Here is an 18,831-nt window from a genome sequence, read left to right as displayed (position 1 = left end):
AATTATCGTAATCTCCCAAAAAAAGTTTCCTCCATGTTAGGAATTTTATGGGAGTAATAGCGTGGGATAATCACATTTCATTCATATAATTGACAAATAACAATTATCATGGAGTTTTAAATTTCACAAGGTAAACCTCAAGATAATATTTTGGATAATGGCTATTCTTCAATTACAGAGACTGTAAAAGTGGCTATTTATGGATTTTATCCCATTCTATGGCTTGGGTGGGGCCGGGCTCGTAATATCATGGACCAGACAACTGGAGAACTAGAAATATTGGGCCTACCAAGAAAGGAATCAGCCCAAAGAAGACAAAAAAGGGGAATCAAACTTTTAAACTTGGTGAGAAATAGCAGAAGAAAGAGAAAAGAAAACCAAAAAAAAAAGAACAGTAATCGTAGAAAAGAGTAAAAGAGTGTTGATTTGGTGCTGACAGTAATCAACACAAAAAGTAGTGAAAAATGGGGTCGAGGAGAGTGACGAAGACACTGGAAGATCAATGGATGGTGGAGCGTCAAGTTCGGGAGATATACGATTTTTTCTACAGCATTCCTCCCAATTCCCAGTCCGTAATGTTAGCTCTCAACTGTTTTCAATTTCTAGGGCTCTTTTTTTCTCGCGATTAAGTCAGTTTGATCATTTACGAGCTTAAAATTCCTTTGTTGATGAACTCATTTTGTGTTAATTTGTTTCTTTCTTATAATAAAGCTTAGAGCTTCAACGTGATAAGCACTTCGATTATCTCACTCGAGGTCTCAGAAAACTTGGTCCGTCGTTCTCCGTCTTGGATGCTAAGTAAGCCCCCTCCCTCTATGCTCGTTTCTGATAACTCATTGACTCTGTGGAGTTCACTTGCAATGTTGGCGACTCTAATCTTAATGCTTAACTGGTGGCTTATAGACCAAAAGAAAAACGATCAAAATAACTGATATTATTTCTTATAACGAGCTTAAAGCGCCTTAAAATAACAGCCTCTCTACCCCTCGGGGCAGGGCTAAGGTATGCGTATACACTAACCTCGCCAGACCCCACTAGTGGGATTTCACTGGGTTGTTGTTCTTGATCTTAAAGCGCCTTAAAAGGAAAATTATTTTGTATTGGAATGGAATTTACTTGAATAAAGCTCAGCGGCTCAGTTAATATAGTTTCATATATCTGATTTCACCTAATTTGGGATCTAGGCAAGTTGATTGATTGAATGGCTTTTTAGGAAGAACGTCGTTTGCCTGTCCGATCTTAGCAAGAGAGTTGAGATTGAGCTTTTACTAATAGAAGATTTTATAATAAAGGGAGGAAAGAGCTAACAGGCTATCGTGGATGAATACATGACCTTCAAATATAGCTCTCACCAATGTTTAATTTCATTTTTTTGATAAGGCCAATGTTTGATTACATAATACAATCTAGTAGGATTGTTTATAAGTTCATGTTGACTAATCTTGTTGGTGTAGGACATAGTAAAGGTTATTTGTTCTTTTTTTTCTTCTTCTTGGGAGGGGGGGGTCACGGTGGTGTTCGCCAGCTTGCTCATACCTCGAGTAATCCATTGGTACCTACTATCTCTCACTAGCACATGTGCCGTCTAGCATGGGAAGAGATCACCTAATGCTTTTTGACTTTGTTGGGATTAGAACGCTGGTCTCCCACTTCCTACGTGCAGTGGCGGAGGCAGGATCTCCGCGAAGGGGGTTCAAAAAGAAAAAAGTTTTAAAAAAATGTAGCTAGTGGGAATTAAACCTATGACCTTACAAAGGTTTTGAACCCCCTTGACCACTAAGCTACACTTTTGGGCTGTGTTAAGTTGATTCAAAACTTAATATATAGAGATAAAAAATAGATTTTGCCTTACATATACAGTGTAATTTTTCGGCGAACTCCTTCCGCCCCCCTAACACGGGGGGGGGGGGGTCACGGTGGTGTTCGCCAGCTTGCTCATACCTCGAGTAATCCATTGGTACCTATTATCTCTCACTAGCACATGTGCCGTCTAGCATGGGAAGAGATCACCTAATGCTTTTTGACTTTGTTGGGATTAGAGCGCTGGTCTCCCACTTCCTACGTGCAGTGGCGGAGGCAGGATCTCCGCGAAGGGGGTTCAAAAAGAAAAAAGTTTAAAAAAAATGTAGCTAGTGGGAATTGAACCTATGACCTTACAAAGGTTTTGAACCCCCTTGACCACTAAGCTACACTTTTGGGCTGTTTTAAGGGGATTCATAACTTAATATATAGAGATAAAAAACAGATTTTGCCATATATATACAGTGTAATTTTTCGGCGAACTCCTTCCTCCCCCCTAATACTGGGGGGGAGGGGGGGTCACGGTGGTGTTCGCCAGCTTGCTCATACCTCGAGTAATCCATTGGTACCTACTATCTCTCACTAGCACATGTGCCGTCTAGCATGGGAAGAGATCACCTAATGCTTTTTGACTTTGTTGGGATTAGAACGCTGGTCTCCCACTTCCTATGTGCAGTGGCGGAGGCAGGATCTCCGCGAAGGGGGAAAAAAAAAAAAGTTTAAAATAAATGTAGCTAGTGGGAATTGAACCTATGACCTTACAAAGGTTTTGCACCCCCTTGACCACTAAGCTACACTTTTGGGCTGTTTTAAGGGGATTCAAAACTTAATATATAGAGATAAAAAACAGATTTTGCCATATATATACAGTGTAATTTTTCGGCGAACTCCTTCCGCCCCCCTAACACGGGGGGGGGGGGGTCACGGTGGTGTTCGCCAGCTTGCTCATACCTCGAGTAATCCATTGGTACCTACTATCTCTCACTAGCACATGTGCCGTCTAGCATGGGAAGAGATCACCTAATGCTTTTTGACTTTGTTGGGATTAGAGCGCTGTTCTCCCACTTCCTACGTGCAATGGCGGAGGCAGGATCTCCGCGAAGGGGGTTCAAAAAGAAAAAAGTTTAAAAAAAATATAGCTAGTGGGAATTGAACCTATGACCTTACAAAGGTTTTGAACCCCCTTGACTACTAAGCTACACTTTTGGGCTGTGTTAAGGGGATTCAAAACTTAATATATAGAGATAAAAAACAGATTTTGCCTTATATATACAGTGTAATTTTTCGGCGAACCCCTTCCGCCCCCCTAAATCCGCCCCTGCCTATGTGCATTCCAGATTCATTAGTCCACACCCTTGCGTCCCCTTTCCCATATCACACCACCGTAATGTAAAAGTTTGGACAATGTGTTCATCAAGGTGGGATCTTGGCCTATGTTCTAGTGCAAGGGAATAGTGACTATTATATCCTTATAGTACTATACTGACATGGAACTGAAGGTTATTTCATCATTATCAGCTATTACTTTTGCCTTACTTAAGTTTTTCTTTCTAGTCGACCATGGCTTTGCTACTGGATACTTCATTCAATCGCTTTGTTGGGAGAATCTATTGATGCCAAACTGGAAAATGATGCAATTGACTTTCTGAGCCGTTGCCAGGTCTGTTCATTTTGGATTCTGTTGTTTAAACTATTAAATTCATCTGCTAATCAAAAGTATGGATGGGCTTGGCCCAGATAAAAATCAAGAAACTTAGATTATTATATTTCGAATGGTAGCATTATAAATTATTGGAAGAAATGTTGATTGCCTGTTTTGCAACTGTCAACCTTGAGTTAAAATGGACCTTAGAATTAGAACTAGTTTTTGTCATAGCTTCTTGTATCCTAGGAGAGCATACTGACTAAACTAGTAGAAGTCAACTTAGTTATCCCCCGGAAGTAACTGTCTTTCCAGAATACCTGTGTAACTGTTTCTTTTTCTTACTTGCAATTCCACCTAATATGTTTCTAGACTTCTCGTACAATAAAATGCGATAAAATCTAGTTCATGTGTTGTTTGACATCATCACAGGATAAAGATGGTGGCTATGGCGGTGGACCTGGTCAGGCAAGTCAAATTCTCCTACTCCACTTTGAATGCCATTGTCAGATTTGAGTCAGCTGCTTTGTGCTTATTTTCACATTGAGTTTGATTTTGTGATGTTTCATTTGTATTTGGTATGCTTGCGCATCCATGTTTATCACTCATGTTAGTTTCGTCCTCTGGAGATGATGGTTGATTTGACTATTGTAAATATGTGAACTCTAAATAGAATTCTGTTAGGACTTATAATAAAAAGTTAGAGGGAAATAGTCATCAATTGATAATTACACATCTAATTATTGGCGTTGTTCCTCGTTCATTTCTAAGTTAGCTTGAAACTCTTTTTCTGTTTCTTTAGAGTCACATATATACAGTTACAAGCTCTCTTTATTCTGGTCAGCCTGTTTATTTTAGACAGTTCTTGTGCTTCCTGTCGTTAAGGTTCTTTGAAGTGATATTTATAATATATTGCTTTGTTCAGATGCCTCATCTTGCAACTACTTATGCTGCAGTCAATTCACTCATAACTTTGGGCAGCCCTAAAGCTCTGTCATCAATCAATAGGTGCACAAGCTATTCTATGTTCTTACTGGGATCTTATCTATCATCCACTCTTGTTGACATTGTCTAATAATATGCCTCAGAGAAAAATTGTATACATTTTTGCTGCGAATGAAAGACACAAGTGGTGGCTTCAGGTATGATGTTTTTCTACTTGTTTACCTTAATTGATCAGCTCTGCAAATTATGTCTTCCCTTGTATCTCCTTCCTAGTCTGCTGTATCTATCTCCTATTCCTTTGCTGACTACCAGAAATTTATATTGTCTTTATAATCTAGGTTCTTTTCTTTCAATTTGTAACTCATTTATCCATTTTAAAATTGCCATCTCTCCATTTTATGTGCTAATGTGATTTCATTGGCGCTGATTCTCCTGATCTCAATCCGAACTTCTAATTTGTTCAGTTTTCACTTATTTCGAGGCGAACTAGGCTTTTGGATGAACTGCCGTTGTACTAGACACTTTTACCCTGATCTGAAAATTAAGCATATCTGAGAATGTAAATGTATAAAATATGTGTCTGTGTGTTGCAGTACATTTTTGAGTCTTTAGATCCAAATGGATTTAATAGTCTATTTCATCAGATGATGAGAGACTTGTCTTTAACATTTTGTTTCAATATTCAATTTCACCAATGACAACTTGCACCATCTTTGCTAATGTTCAGACTTCAATTATTTTCTGCAGGATGCATTATGGTGGAGAAGTAGATGTTCGTGCCTGTTATACTGCCATTTCTGTAAGTGCGATCTCCTTGGTAAAGTGCCAACTTTTCCTATGATTATGCATTTGAATTCCAATGATATCATCATCATATTTACCGTGCTTAGATGGAAAACTCTTAAATAAGCTTAAGGCCGAATATAAAAATTTTGATCGATGAATCATGCATGCTACAGATTATTCTCAAACAAGAAAAAAAAAATCAAAAATCATGAAAGCTACAGATATAAAAACTTTAAATAAAATTCGCAGTTCCCCCTAGCAAACATTCAAGTCATGCCTCATCTACTCCTACCACAACAGCTAGCCGCAATCCCAAGAAGAGTTGGGATCGGCTACGTGAAGTCAGATTTGAGTTAGAAGCAGCTGACTCAAATCTGACCTAAACCCTCGATTCTGCATGTGTGAGCTTGCTCACATTGTCTGCCCCAAGCCCGGATAAAGGAGGAAAGTTGTAGTATGTTGATCACCAATGTAAAGATATCGATTCATGATGAATCCTTACCATACCTGAGACCTTGTCTGCTCCTACTGAAGAGACTTGGATATAATGAAGTACTCTCACTTAATGGCTTCTTGTGCTTATCAAGGGTCAATTTGATAAAACATGACTTTGTTTTCAAAAACAAAATTTAGATTCAAATGTCTCCAAGGTTTCATCTGAAAAGCAACCAAACCCTCCTGATGCAGGCCTCTATTGCAATTTAAATAGTGAATACTTGATTACATACACCATTCATGCATGTTACATCTCAACTTTGGTCTTTTTCTTCTTAATTGTCTTCGGAATAATGTGCTTTCATGTTAATTGATATATCGTGCTTTAGGTTGCAAGTATATTGAAAATTGTGGATGATGAACTGATTAATGGTGTTGGAAATTACATCCTAAGGTTGGTTTCAGCCGTGCCCTCATCTACTACAGCTTATTCAACCTACTCTTTATTTCTACCATATTTCATATTTATTGCCTTATCATATACTGACAATATTATCTTTCTATGATTTAATTAAGTTGTAATTTTCCTTTTCGATTAACTGATGGTAATTGTCTTCCTAGAGAATGACATGATGTATGATGATTTAACATATAGAATTAAAGAGGATGGCTGAAATCCTGACACAAAAAAAAGAGGATGGCTGAAATAGGAGTGCTGGGCAATCTGATAAAAAGATGCCTATCAAAATGAAAGGCAAGTTGTATACATAACGGTTGTGAGCTATGTTGCTCAGTTCCTCCAAAAATACTGCTTAACCCGCGTTGGTTGTTCAAATATGCATAACTTTTGGAGGATCCAACATGCACCCGGCAATATTCTTGGAGGATCCGAGCAACATTGATTGTGAGGCTAGCGATATTATATGTGAGTGATTTTTTTCCCAACATAACCACTAGATAAGTGTCATGAAATGCAGATGTTAAGATGGATATGCGTGAGGCTGTACATGATTAAGTCAGATTAAAATGATCAAAACCAAGAGAAGATGTCGCACCATAGATAGGGATCAGATCTTATCGGCCTCGGGAACCGTGCTTCCTTGATGTTCCTCATCGCCGATACCAGCTCCACTACGCTGACACTGAAATTGTACTCGGACAGTCTAGGATAGGTGGAATCCAGGGAACCTGATACCTCTTTGTCCTACAATGACCTGTTATTCTGGTCACGGTCAGTTCTTCTATCGGGAGCGAACCTGTCCGCCGACCTGAAACCTCTGCCGCGTCCTTCGGCCCTTTTGTAGGGTAAAAACTGGCCCTTAGAAGATCGTTGATCTGCGTCAAATCATCCTTCGACTTCAAATGTACTGGTCCATACGTACTATGTTAAAATAATTGAAGGTGCTATAAAGGTAACGAGGTTGTCAAAATCACATGTAAAAAAGTTATTGAGAAAGACCTACAGTCACCCAAAATCCAGGATATCAAGTTGATATTAAGAAAAAATAGGATTAGTTGTTGTTATAATTACGTTAGATCTTGTGTTTGCCAGAAATCCTTTTGTGTGGTAAGATACATGCTTATGGTAGAAACAGCCTAAGATTTAAAAAGCTCCTGATGTATCTTAAAGACAAATTATTGAGTATTGGAATTATCCGAAGTAATGGAATTGGAGGATTCATATAACTGAAACCAACTACTTTGAAATTGATGCTAGTTGATTTGATAGATGTTCACTGATTAGTTGTCAGTTCATGGTGGATAGTTAATTATATGTACTAAATGCATGACAGAAACTGGTGCTTTAGTTGCATTCATGATTCCCATTGAATTCACCGCAAGTAATAGTTGATGACAGCTGCCACACGTCAGGGATTAAAATATGAGATATAGATGTCGTTTCCTAATTATTACCATTGTCCTCATTGAATAAAAAATAGTGAAGGAAATATTTCTAGTTTGTTTTCCTTCTTGTTCTCTCTAAATTCCAGTCTCATCATAAGACTTATTTGTCTAGGATAAAGAAGAATTTATTCCTAGTATCAGAAATACAGGATAAGAAGCGAGCGGAAGCTCTTTCTTTTCCTTAATTAATGCGCCTCATTTTTCGTTCAATTTCATTATAAGAATATGTTTGCTTGGATAAGCCTTTCCTAAACTCTCATTTTTGCTTCAGTTGTCAGACTTATGAAGGTGGAATTGCTGGCGAACCAGGTTCTGAAGCTCATGGTGGGTAAGTCTCACCTGGGAGATATGCTCATGTTTTTCAATCTAGTTTTACTCTTTTCCTTGCATTTCTCTTTCAACGTTAATTGTCATTGTAGCACTATAACTTCTCAGCTTATGCTGTTACTGAAGCCCTTTACCTATAATTCATTTTCTAGGTATACTTTCTGTGGTTTGGCTGCAATGATTCTGATTAACGAAGCGAATCGATTGGACTTGCCAAGATTAATTGTAAGTTGCTTTTTTTTGCTTTAGGAAGGTGTTGGGGAGCAATGAATGTTGCTAATTTAATAATCTATGTATCTTCTCTTGTTCTCCATCTGGTTTACTGGCCTGTAACATTCCTGGCACTGTCATGAAGTGGAATATTAGCATATTGTTTTGTTACAGGTTTTCGTGACTGATAAAATGAAACTGAAACTAGAAAAGTGTCTTGCATTGTTTGTTTTAGTTCGTTTTCACAATGTTCCAAGTTACATTTTTATTACTTCTCATAAGAAGGAAGGGGGAATAAAAAGAATGTTAAAATGAGCTGTCTCTCAGCTGGCAATTGAAGAAATGGAGATCATTCTAGTACTCAAGGCGGATGCCACTGTGGTTAACTTAAATTTTGGTTTTAAAATGGTAGGTTATTTTGTTTTTACAGATAAAACTAGTTCTTGTATAATTATGGATAAAAAGTGAAAATAAAAAGGAAAGATGTTTGATGCACTGGAAAAGTAAACATATGGAAAAACTGAATTTTCTTATCAAAAAATGAAAAAAAGTGAATTAGATATTAACAGCTGCAATAATGTGCAGCGTATAGGTCGTTGTCCTTCATCCGGATCGCTGGAGTATGAGACTTGTGAATGCTTTTTATTACCAGTATATGGTGGATAGGAAGACATCTAGAACCCAGAAGTAGCCTTCTTGCCTTTAATTTTGCTTTCGACCTTGGTTTGACCTTATATTTACTTGAGTGGTTCATTTTTAAGCCGCTGCATGGGATCCCTTTACCAGGTTCTGCTGCTGCATTCCTGGGATGGTTGGGGTTCGATTATTAACCAATATTAGTTCCTTTTCCTTCTATCTTTCATATAGTAGTACCTCTATGTGACTTTCTCTCAGTCTCGTTACTTCTCTTAGTAGTTTTCTTCAGTGCTTCTTTTATGACTATTCCCAAGTTGAGTTCAATCGACCTGTTGGTGATGTGAAATTACTTAAATTTGGTTCATCTGACGGTATTGATTGGCATGAGATGCATTACCGTTGTGTATCTTAGGATTGGGTGGTATTTAGACAAGGAGTCGAAGGTGGATTTCAAGGCAGGACAAATAAATTAGTCGATGGCTGCTATTCCTTTTGGCAGGTGACTACCAGTTTTACCTTTATGTCCTGAACACTTCCATTTTGTAGTCCAAGTATTACTGAATTAAAGATGACTTTGATTGACCAGGGCGCGGTAGCTTTTCTTATACAAAGATTAAAATCGATAGTCCATGAACAACTACGGCTGTCAAATGAACTCGGTACAGAAAGTGCTGATGATTCTTCGGAGTCTGAGTTATCTGATGAAGAAGAGCATTTGGAAAGGACATCATCTCATGTTCAGAAGACTTGCCCTCTTGGACAAGAAGGTATATCAATTTGAGGAAGAATAACTCAAAGGCAAAACCAACGTAATCTTGTACGATTTGCTGGTCTACCCTTTGTTGCAGCGATATTTAAATAATTCCTTGGAATCTGAAAACAAAAAAAGGTGAAAACATCATGTGATTAAGGACTCCCAGTGGGCAGAATTAGATAAATGAAGGGTGGAAGAATATACTCCATTTTAAACCGCTTCTCTTGTCACGCCTTTGCATTTGGGTTGTATATGAACTTGATATTTCTAGATTGGAAGGTAATTAGTAACCTATAATGCTGTCAGCTGGGCTTCTCCTTAACTGGGTACTATATGTTTCATGATCCAAACCATGGGTGCGCACAAGTAGGGAAAATCAAATGGGTAATATGTTCGTTGGCCTGATTCTATTATCCATTTGACTGTGAGCCATGTGCACTGAGATGGTTTGGGAGAGCATTTCCTTGAAACTTGAAACATCCTTATCTTTTACTTCAGATAATGTTAGGTTATCAAGCTTCTATCTTTTTCTTTTTGCATACCCGGTCCTTTCTCTTAGGCCTAATTTCTCACACTTATTTTCTAATTGCTTTTTTGTTGTTTTGGCTGCAGGACAGGAAAATGCTTCAGATCCCACAAAGATAGCAGATACTGGATATGATTTTGTCAATCGACGCATAGCTATGCGACCTGTCTTTGACAGCTTTTATCTGCAGCAATACGTTCTTCTCTGCTCCCAGGTGCTTAAAATTTTGGAAAATATATTCTGAGGATCCCTACTCGCTGTCACGGCTCTTTGCATTAGTGTATGCATGCGCCCAGAAGCACAAGCTGGAAAATAAGTAATAAAAAAAGAGTATTTCAACGAAATCATAAACTTAGATGAAGCTAGGATTTTGTCTACTAACATCATAACATCACTGGTTTGCCTATATGTATTAGAAGCTGCTGTATGTGGAGCATGCTAGGCACAAATCCTCTTTCCTATTTTTCTTTTAAGTTCCTTTCTGATTTTGGAGCATCACACCTTTTCTCAAGAACAGCTTGAATATCATTTGTCTAATAAGTACCATTCTTTTCTTTGAACATACAAACTCAATAGCCTTTAAGAGGCACATACTATCATTTTCTTAAAATTCAATAAGATGTTCTGTATATGTTTAAAATGTGCAATTAGAACTCTATTTTCATGTACATTTATTCATTCTTCAAAGGAAAAAGAAAATTAGTGGATTTAAAATATTCTATATCAGAAGCTGTGACTCACCAAACCCTTTGAAGATATTGCATTTTTGGCTTTAGCAAGTGTTACATGATGCTCTGTGTTAGATTCTTTGGCAATATTATTCCCTGTTTCGATTGCTTTTTTGCTTTTATATCTTTTTTGAGGATTCTGATATCATATTGGGGATGTAGATAGATGGAGGTTTCAGAGACAAACCTGGGAAGGGTAGAGACCACTACCATACGTGTTACTGTTTAAGTGGTCTTTCAATTGCTCAGTATAGCTGGACCAACGAAGCTGATGCTCCACCATTACCCAAGGATGTATTTGGTCCTTATTCTCAAAATCTCTTGGAACAGATTCACCCACTGTACAACATAGTGTTGGATCGGTATTATGAAGCTCGCAGGTTCTTCTCATGCTTGTGAGAATATTTCACTCGGTAGGTTTAGCTGGAATTGTGCCACTAGCTGTTCAGAAACAGAGACAATCAAGACTTTAGAGGCATTGGATTCAGAATGGCTGTGATCAATTATGTATAAAATTTTATTTTTTGCTTATGTATACATGGTTTGAGTTGAAAGTACTGAGTTCGGTTGAACCTGCTGAACCATCTCTAGATCCGCCTATAAATTGGAAACTCACTAAAATTATTAGCTTGGAATTGCATATGCATGTTAAGTGGCTATGATCTACGAAGCTGGAAGCTGGTGATTAGTGATCTTAAATTTCATTTTTGGAAAGCAATCATCTGTCACTTGTTATCCGGCTGCAACTTTTCTCGGAGAGAATTTTATAATTGCAACTTCTATTTGCTATGTTAATTACACAAATTGTGCACTACATTGCCTGTAATCTGCGGTCGTTTGTTTTAAGATTCTGAGTAGACCAAATTGGCAATCTCTATCATAAGTAATAGAGAAAAACGCCACGTGTGTTCTCTTTGTAGTGTACTACCTTAATTTTAGGTGCTGGGATAGTGAGATTAGTAGTAGTAGTGAGGGTGAGTTGGACATTAAACTAGTTCTTTAAAGGAACTTTTACCTCCTATAGCAAAGGTATATGTCATATTTATTATAAATCAAAATCATTTTAAAATATTATTTTTTATAGCTACTTTTTATATTTTATAGTAAAATAAGTATTTATGGTATATACTATCATTGATGCATGAAATAAGGCATGAAATATGCTTTTATGTTTTTCCTATCTCTTAGACAGCTGGACATACCTATTTTTAAGGTGATTTTCGTTACTGTATTCATAAATACATAGGCTATTTATATTTTTCTTCTCTCTTAGAGAGCTGGACATATCTATTTTTAAGGTGATTGTCGTTACTGTATTCATGAATACATGGCACGAATACATGTGAATACATGCGCGTACAGCTGGACGACTCTGATTTTAGGCGCTTTTTACTGCTGTATTCATGAATACATCGCGCGAATATATGTGAATACATGCGCGTATAGCTGAACGGCGATGATTTTAGGCGCTTTTTACTGTTGTATTCATGAATATAGCAGCACGAATACATGTGAATACATGCGCGTACAATTGGATTGCCCTGATTTTAGGCGCTTTTTGCTGCTGTATTCATGAATACAGCTTCGCGAATACAACAAATACACTACCGTAACAACTGAATAGTAGCTATAGGAAGTAATTATGTATATGGTAGCTATAAGAAGTTAATAATCACTAAACAACAGTGGTTTCTGAAAATTTCTCATTTTTAAAGGTAAAAATCTTGTATTATCCGGTAACTCCAGAAAACTACAAGGCAAATTCCTCATTGTCAACTTGTAATCTTTTTAAAGTAACTAACTGGAGAAATCAATTAACTGGAGAACGGCAGCAATTGAAAATTGTATTATATTTGTCTTTCACGGGACTTCTCAATTTATATATTTCATTTATTTGGCTTGATTAAATAAGCTAATGTAGTACTTAGCTTTGGATGGGCAGGATATAACCGCAACTACTCGCATCATTTAGCGAGCTATCTGTCCCCTTTTTTGGAGAAAAAAAAACAGAAAGAACGAAGAAAAGCACAGTTTCTTGTTTATAAGTCGTATTCGTCTGTTGATATTTGTAAGTTGCATTTCTCAGTTACAATTTGTAAGTCGCATTTGTGTATTGTGATTATATTAGGAATGCGTCTCTTTTGCGTATGTTAATATTTAGTAATTACTATTATTATTGATATTCTTAGTAAATGGGAGGTATGACCAAGATTCATATAGTTGACTCTGATTCAAACTTGCTTTGTTGAGGCGTAATAGTAAATATTCGTATTTTATAATAATAGTATTAATGAGTCGAGCAATTATGATATTTTAACCTTTTCTTTTTTTTTCGTACAAAGTTGCGATTATAATGGAGTGGTACTTTCATATCCTTTCTAGATATATCATTCTTTTTTTGAAAGATGGCCCTATTTCATGTTATTTCTGACTAGGAGAAATCGAGAATACTAGACACGTGAATACAATATAGTATTAAGCAGTCCTTAAGGAGGAACAGTCTTTCCCAATTTCAGACGTAGAAAACGAAACCGCCAAAACCATCATTATCGCCGCGACCTCATCTTTCAACTCCCATTTCCCATTCATTATTTACTTTCCGTTTCAACCCATTTTCAATCCCTTTGTATCACAGTTTCTTCAATATGGAATTGAATCACACCAATAACAAGCAGACTCTGCAAGCTGCAATGGAGAATGAAAATCATCACTGCCTCTCCGATTCAGATTCTACTGACTCTGAAACAGATAAAGCTATTAAATACTCTTCTCCAGCTCGTTTTCATAGTACCGATTATGATTCAGATGATTCTACTAAGTCCGACGCAGATAAAGCTAGCAATATTAATACTAATACTGCTGCTGCTGCTCATACTACTGTTAATAGAGATTCTACTAAGGTATCTTCCCCGCCGGTGGAATCTCCGGCGAGGTCATCGATTTCCTCCGATCAAATATCTCTTCCTCACGAGTCGTTCCATCCAGAGGATAATAAACCTTCTGCAGCTCCGACGAGGAGTCCGCCGGAGAAACCTCCGTTACCGGAAGTAGTGGTGAAACTGTCTATCAAAGAGGAGCCACTGGCTATAGTGAAAGCGGATCTGGTGGTCAGTGATGGTACTACTATTGGGGAAGGTGGCGACGGAGGCGGGGGCAACCGGCGGAGGAAAGTAAGGCCGCCGTTTTCGATTTTAAGAAAGGCGAAGAGGGATGAAATGGTAAAGAAAGCGGCTTTAGGTTTTAGGATTTTTGGGTTTTTGTTTTGCTTGGTTTCGTTTTCTGTACTGGCAGCTGATAGGAATCAAGGTTGGGCTCTGGACTCTTTCGAACGTTACAAGGAGTTCAGGTTTGTCACTTATTTTCTCTTTAAATTGATTAATTTAATTCCTTAGCTCATTGAGTTCTTACGAATGATAATATTGGTCGGTGAATTTGCATTGGCAGGTACTCTATGTCAGTGAACGTTATAGGATTTGTGTATTCGGGAGCTCAGGCATTCAATTTGGCCTACCAATCTGCCACAGGCAAGAACGTCGTGCAGCACCATTTGCGCTACTTTTTTGATTTTGCCCTTGATCAGGCAAGTTGGTTCAGCCCAAAGCACTAAGGATTTTTGTTATATACATTGACATTGTGATATTCTTGTATTATCGGTATAATTTAACATGTTATTATAGTTTACTTATCATTATCTATGGAACCTTTTAAAACCTGATTGTGTAAATATTTTTCACGCCATTAGTGCATAGAATTTAAACTCTAACACGAATACATTCTTTCGCTCCCGCCTCTCTGGGACATGTGGTGTCTATTCTAAAATAATGAATACAAGACATGCCTTTATGTACGCATGTTTCATGGTCAAGTGGGTACAATGACTAACTACTATAATGGTTTTAAGCTTTAAAAACTTCTCTGACTTTTTTTTTTTGCGGTAATGGGAACTATGACTTTTATGAAGTATGATATTGCGAGCCTTGATTGAGAGGAAAAATTCGTTAATGGTGGTGATGGATTTGCACTAGCCTGGTGTGAGACTGTTCTAGCTGTCCGCCTCTTTGTAAAATGAATAGGAAAGGGGATCATATACCCCATAAAAAATGTTTATTTGTCATAGAGTTGCCTCAATTTGTTTTTTTTGATAACTGGAAAGTAATCTTAAAAGAGTTCACTGAAAAATATTCCCACAGGGTTGGAGGAATTTTTCCTTTGTGAGATCATCTGGGTGCCTATTAATTGCTAGCTTTCATTGGCTGGAAAATTCTAACAGGTCTATCCAACTGTAGAATCACCTTTCTTTTTTGTGGCATCTCATTCTGAGCCCTGTATTATTTGCCATATACTTTACTACCCCTCTGCTTTATGCCTAAGAATAATTCCTTTTCTGTTTTCATTTATCTTGAGGAGAAATTTCTTCCATTAACCAATATTGACCCCTTATTAAAAATAAACAAATAGATAGTATATTACTCCCTCCGTTTCAATTTATGTGAACTTATTTCCTTTTTAGTCCGTGTCAAAAAGAATGACTACTTTCCTTATTTGGAAACAATTTACCTTTATGCAATGATTTATAGCCACACAAAATATGTGTCTCATTTTACACCACAAGTTCAAAAGTCTCCTTTCTTTTCTTAAACTCCGTGCCCGATCAAATGAGTTCACATAAATTGAAACAGAGGGAGTATTAGATTAATGACATCCCTCTCTGAAAGGCCACCTTTTGAAAGCAGAAACCCGTGAAAGAGGGTGTTTATATCCGTTTCTTTTTCCCACCTTAATAGGTCCCAAAGTCTTAATCTAAGAGTGACTAAGCTTGTTTGCATACTCTGCACTAGCAGATTGAGTCTATAGGCTTTGTTTTGTGTGCCCTCTAAATTTCGAAAGGCTACTAAAATTACTAGAACTCTGCTATCGGCTAACTTAATCTGTACAAAACTAAAAGGAATAACACACAGTAGAGATTGGAAAGAGGACAGGTGATAGTTTTTAAACCTTCAGAACCTTCTTTTCTGTTAGGTGCCTTTGTGGATTGGTAGTTCTATTGGGCGCTAAATAGATCTTTAAAATATTTTAACTTATTGAGGTTTGCTGTTTCTTTTGTTGGGTTTTCAAGTGAGATCCTTTGGCAGTTTTTATCTTTCCATCCTTTTTTCGTTATTTGTTTACGAATAGCTAGTTTATTTAGTCGTACTCAGTGAATACTTCAGGTTGAGTGAATCTAATTCTAAGAACCAATATTTAACAGTTAAAAGGTTATTTTTTTATGTTGTGGATTGACAAACTTACCTGCACCTGGGCATGCACCAAAGCAATACATGCATGATAAGATTAATTTGATCTTCAAAAAGAAGCAATAAACTATCACTTTTATATAAAACGTATATACTTTTTATATTTTAGAGTGGACTTGGACATTTGTTGATTAGCCATGAGATGGACTTAGAAAATGCATACTTCAGCTCTAGTTAGCAGCTAAGTTGCTCGGACACGGGTGCGGATCTAAAGGTCGGATCCTTCAAGATGTAAATTCTAAGATTCGGGGATACGGATCCTAGTAAAACAGGTGCGGGGATCCGGCTACAAATAATTCAAAAAACTAAAAATATAAAAATATCTCTAAATTATGAGAAATTTGTAGAATGTGGATTTCTTTTTTATTCTCAAGATGCAGATAGGTAAATGATTGATTTCCTAGATAAGGTATGCTACTTTCTTCAAATTTATCCTAGTTTTGGTTATGATTTCGGGAATCAAATTGTATCTCGTTTCGAATTTTCCCGTCTGTCGTGGTCAAAGTACCCAAAATTGTTTGACCAGATCCGGTACGGATCCCATATCCACACCCACACCGGTGTCATGTCGACACGGGTGAGGCACCTAAATCTTCCATAACTGATCAGTTATCCTACAGTGCAAAAATAGGTGACCAACTGTTTCCACTTCATTTTCTCAAAGAAAACATCTTGAGCATAGAGTCCACTTCCTCTTGTTTTGAGTTTTCATGTGTGAGCACAACTTCCTTTTGCCAGTAGCCATGAGAAGCATGCAACCTTATATGGTATCTTGGTCTTCCAAATATGTTTCCAGTGCTAGTTGGTGACTTGAGGTATTGGTTGGTTTATCGTTTTGTAGGCTGCATTGACACTGAATTTTCCACTACGATGTCCCTGCCATCTCAATGTGTCGTCTTCATTCTGAATTCCTGTGAAGTTGTCCAGTTGTTTGTAGAACACAATCATTCTATTTATCTTCCAATCATTCAAGTCTCTTATGAGTATTAGTTCCCAACCTTGAGGTGACCACATTTCAGCTATAGATCTCTGTTGGTGATGAGCTAGAGCATATATGTCAAAGAATAAATCATTCAGAGCTCCATTCCCCAGCCAATTATCATTCCAGAAGGATGTCCTGCTACTATTTAGCACTTTAATAGAGACTTGATTTTTTAGAGCTGGCCATAATACCCTTATAGACCTCCAAAGACTAACTCCATAAGCTATGTTAACTGGTTTAGTCATCCAGTTGTCTTCTACTTCATATTTGGCTTTACTTACCTTGCTTCATAAACTTTGAGGGTCTTGAGAGTACCTCCATAACCACTTTAGTTTGAGGTCTTTGCTGTGATTCTGTTAAAATTTACTGTTTTTCTATATGACAGATGGTAACATATCTTCTGATATCAGCATCATCTTCTGCTGCCACTCGCATTGATGATTGGCAGTCCAATTGGGGGAAGGACAAGTTTCCTGATATGGCAAGCGCCTCCGTAGCAATGTCCTTCCTTGCATTTGCAGCTTTGGCCTTCAGCTCCCTCATATCTGGCTATGTACTATGCAATTCTAGATCAACATAGTCATGTGCTATGTTTTGGTCTTTATCATACTTTAAAGTTTAATGCAATTGTATGATATGAAAAATCAGTTGCAGGTTGTTCAGGTGAGTATATACTGAGGTATTCTTGAGTTAATAGTGTTGTAATGCTCCTTGTACAAGCTTTAGAATGATGTTATATGTGTTGCGCAGTTTTATGCTCTTGTTAGTGAGATCTAATTATGGGACAGACTAGATGCAGTGCAACTTGTGTAAAAGTTATCGGTTATTGTTGTCTGGTTTTTTCTAAGGCCTTTGGAATACGTAGGCCAGTGACCTTTCGAGAATCACATCTTCATGAAGTACCATGACGATATTTTTTCTGGAGAACACAATTTTGTGCTTGTTTTTCTTTGTAGTTTCTGGTAGAGCGCAATCTGGTAATTTCCTAGATATACACACATATTTGGAAATTCAAACTTATTATGCTGTCTTAATACTTGTATATATCATCTTTCTATATTCTCTGAATTAACTCAAGTGGAGCTAATTTTGCCATAAATGATTAAAGAAAAGAAAGGACTAGGGGTGTTCCACATTCACACTGCGAGATGAAAGTAACAAACCTTATGCCAACTGCCGTCTGGACTGATGATAATGATACTTAACCTGCTCCTGTCCCATCTCTAAGCTGTTAACTAAGAGTCCAGAACCCATTTGTGGTTCTTTTTGACAAAAAGAACGGAAATGCATGTAAAAAAAAAAAAAGTTACCTAACTATGTATAACGCTCTTTTAAAGAGCGCTATACCTTAACGGACTCTTAACGGAAATGTTTTGGACGTTAAGGTATAACGCTCTTTAAAAGAGCGTTATACATATAACGCCTTTAGAAACAACGCTATATATGTATAGCGCAGTTATAAAGTGCGCTATACATGTTTTGTGGGCCCACCAATAAGTCTCATGCGTTTAACTGACATAACAATAATTCAAATGGGTATAGCGCCCTTTAAAAGAGCGCTATACCTAAATAAATTCAGCCCCCCGAGCTAGGCATTGCCTTATTTAAAGGCGTTAGGATTTAACAAAAATCCATTCAAAAATATTTCTAACTCCCGTTCAATTTTTTCTTCTTGTTAAATTCTCAAGCATTTTTTCATAATGTCTGAAGAGCGAAAAGTAAGGGTTTCATTATATTTGGGGGGGGGGGGGAGGGAGGTTGTGGTGAAGTACGATACAATGATACCAATGTAGGGGGGAGGTTGTGGTGGCGAATAACTCAGTGAGCTATAGTTTATCTCTACAGTGTCATGTTAAGTTGC

General features: G+C 37.4%; 2 protein-coding genes across 4 annotated transcripts; both read left to right on the top strand.

Annotated features, from left to right (window-relative positions):
* The first annotated feature begins 302 nt into the window (after nt 1-302).
* On the top strand, nt 303-11,353 carry LOC107827532 (protein farnesyltransferase subunit beta). 3 transcript variants are annotated; one of them, XM_075234666.1, is made up of 14 exons: nt 303-577; nt 712-798; nt 3,355-3,460; nt 3,875-3,910; nt 4,368-4,450; nt 4,531-4,584; nt 5,135-5,186; nt 5,998-6,062; nt 7,785-7,841; nt 7,993-8,065; nt 9,099-9,185; nt 9,273-9,453; nt 10,053-10,180; nt 10,861-11,353. In XM_075234666.1, the coding sequence occupies exons 1-14, from the start codon at nt 465-467 to the stop codon at nt 10,921-10,923; spliced, it is 1,185 nt and encodes a 394-aa protein (XP_075090767.1). In that variant the 5' UTR covers nt 303-464; the 3' UTR covers nt 10,924-11,353. The 3 variants fall into 3 exon arrangements, with proteins under 3 accessions (XP_075090767.1, XP_075090765.1, XP_075090766.1); XM_075234664.1 differs by having other exon boundaries at nt 10,857-11,353; XM_075234665.1 differs by having other exon boundaries at nt 344-568; nt 10,857-11,353.
* A 1,314-nt stretch (nt 11,354-12,667) lies between these two features.
* LOC107808433 (CASP-like protein 4B3) lies at nt 12,668-17,728 on the top strand. Its single transcript, XM_016632957.2, has 3 exons — nt 12,668-14,040; nt 14,139-14,274; nt 17,356-17,728. The coding sequence occupies exons 1-3, from the start codon at nt 13,340-13,342 to the stop codon at nt 17,548-17,550; spliced, it is 1,032 nt and encodes a 343-aa protein (XP_016488443.2). The 5' UTR covers nt 12,668-13,339; the 3' UTR covers nt 17,551-17,728.
* The last annotated feature ends 1,103 nt before the right edge of the window (nt 17,729-18,831 follow it).

This window comes from Nicotiana tabacum, chromosome 17, assembly GCF_000715075.1.
Source record: "Nicotiana tabacum cultivar K326 chromosome 17, ASM71507v2, whole genome shotgun sequence".
Classification (NCBI taxonomy): Eukaryota; Viridiplantae; Streptophyta; class Magnoliopsida; order Solanales; family Solanaceae; genus Nicotiana; species Nicotiana tabacum.
This window is presented reverse-complemented; position numbering and strand designations above follow the sequence as displayed.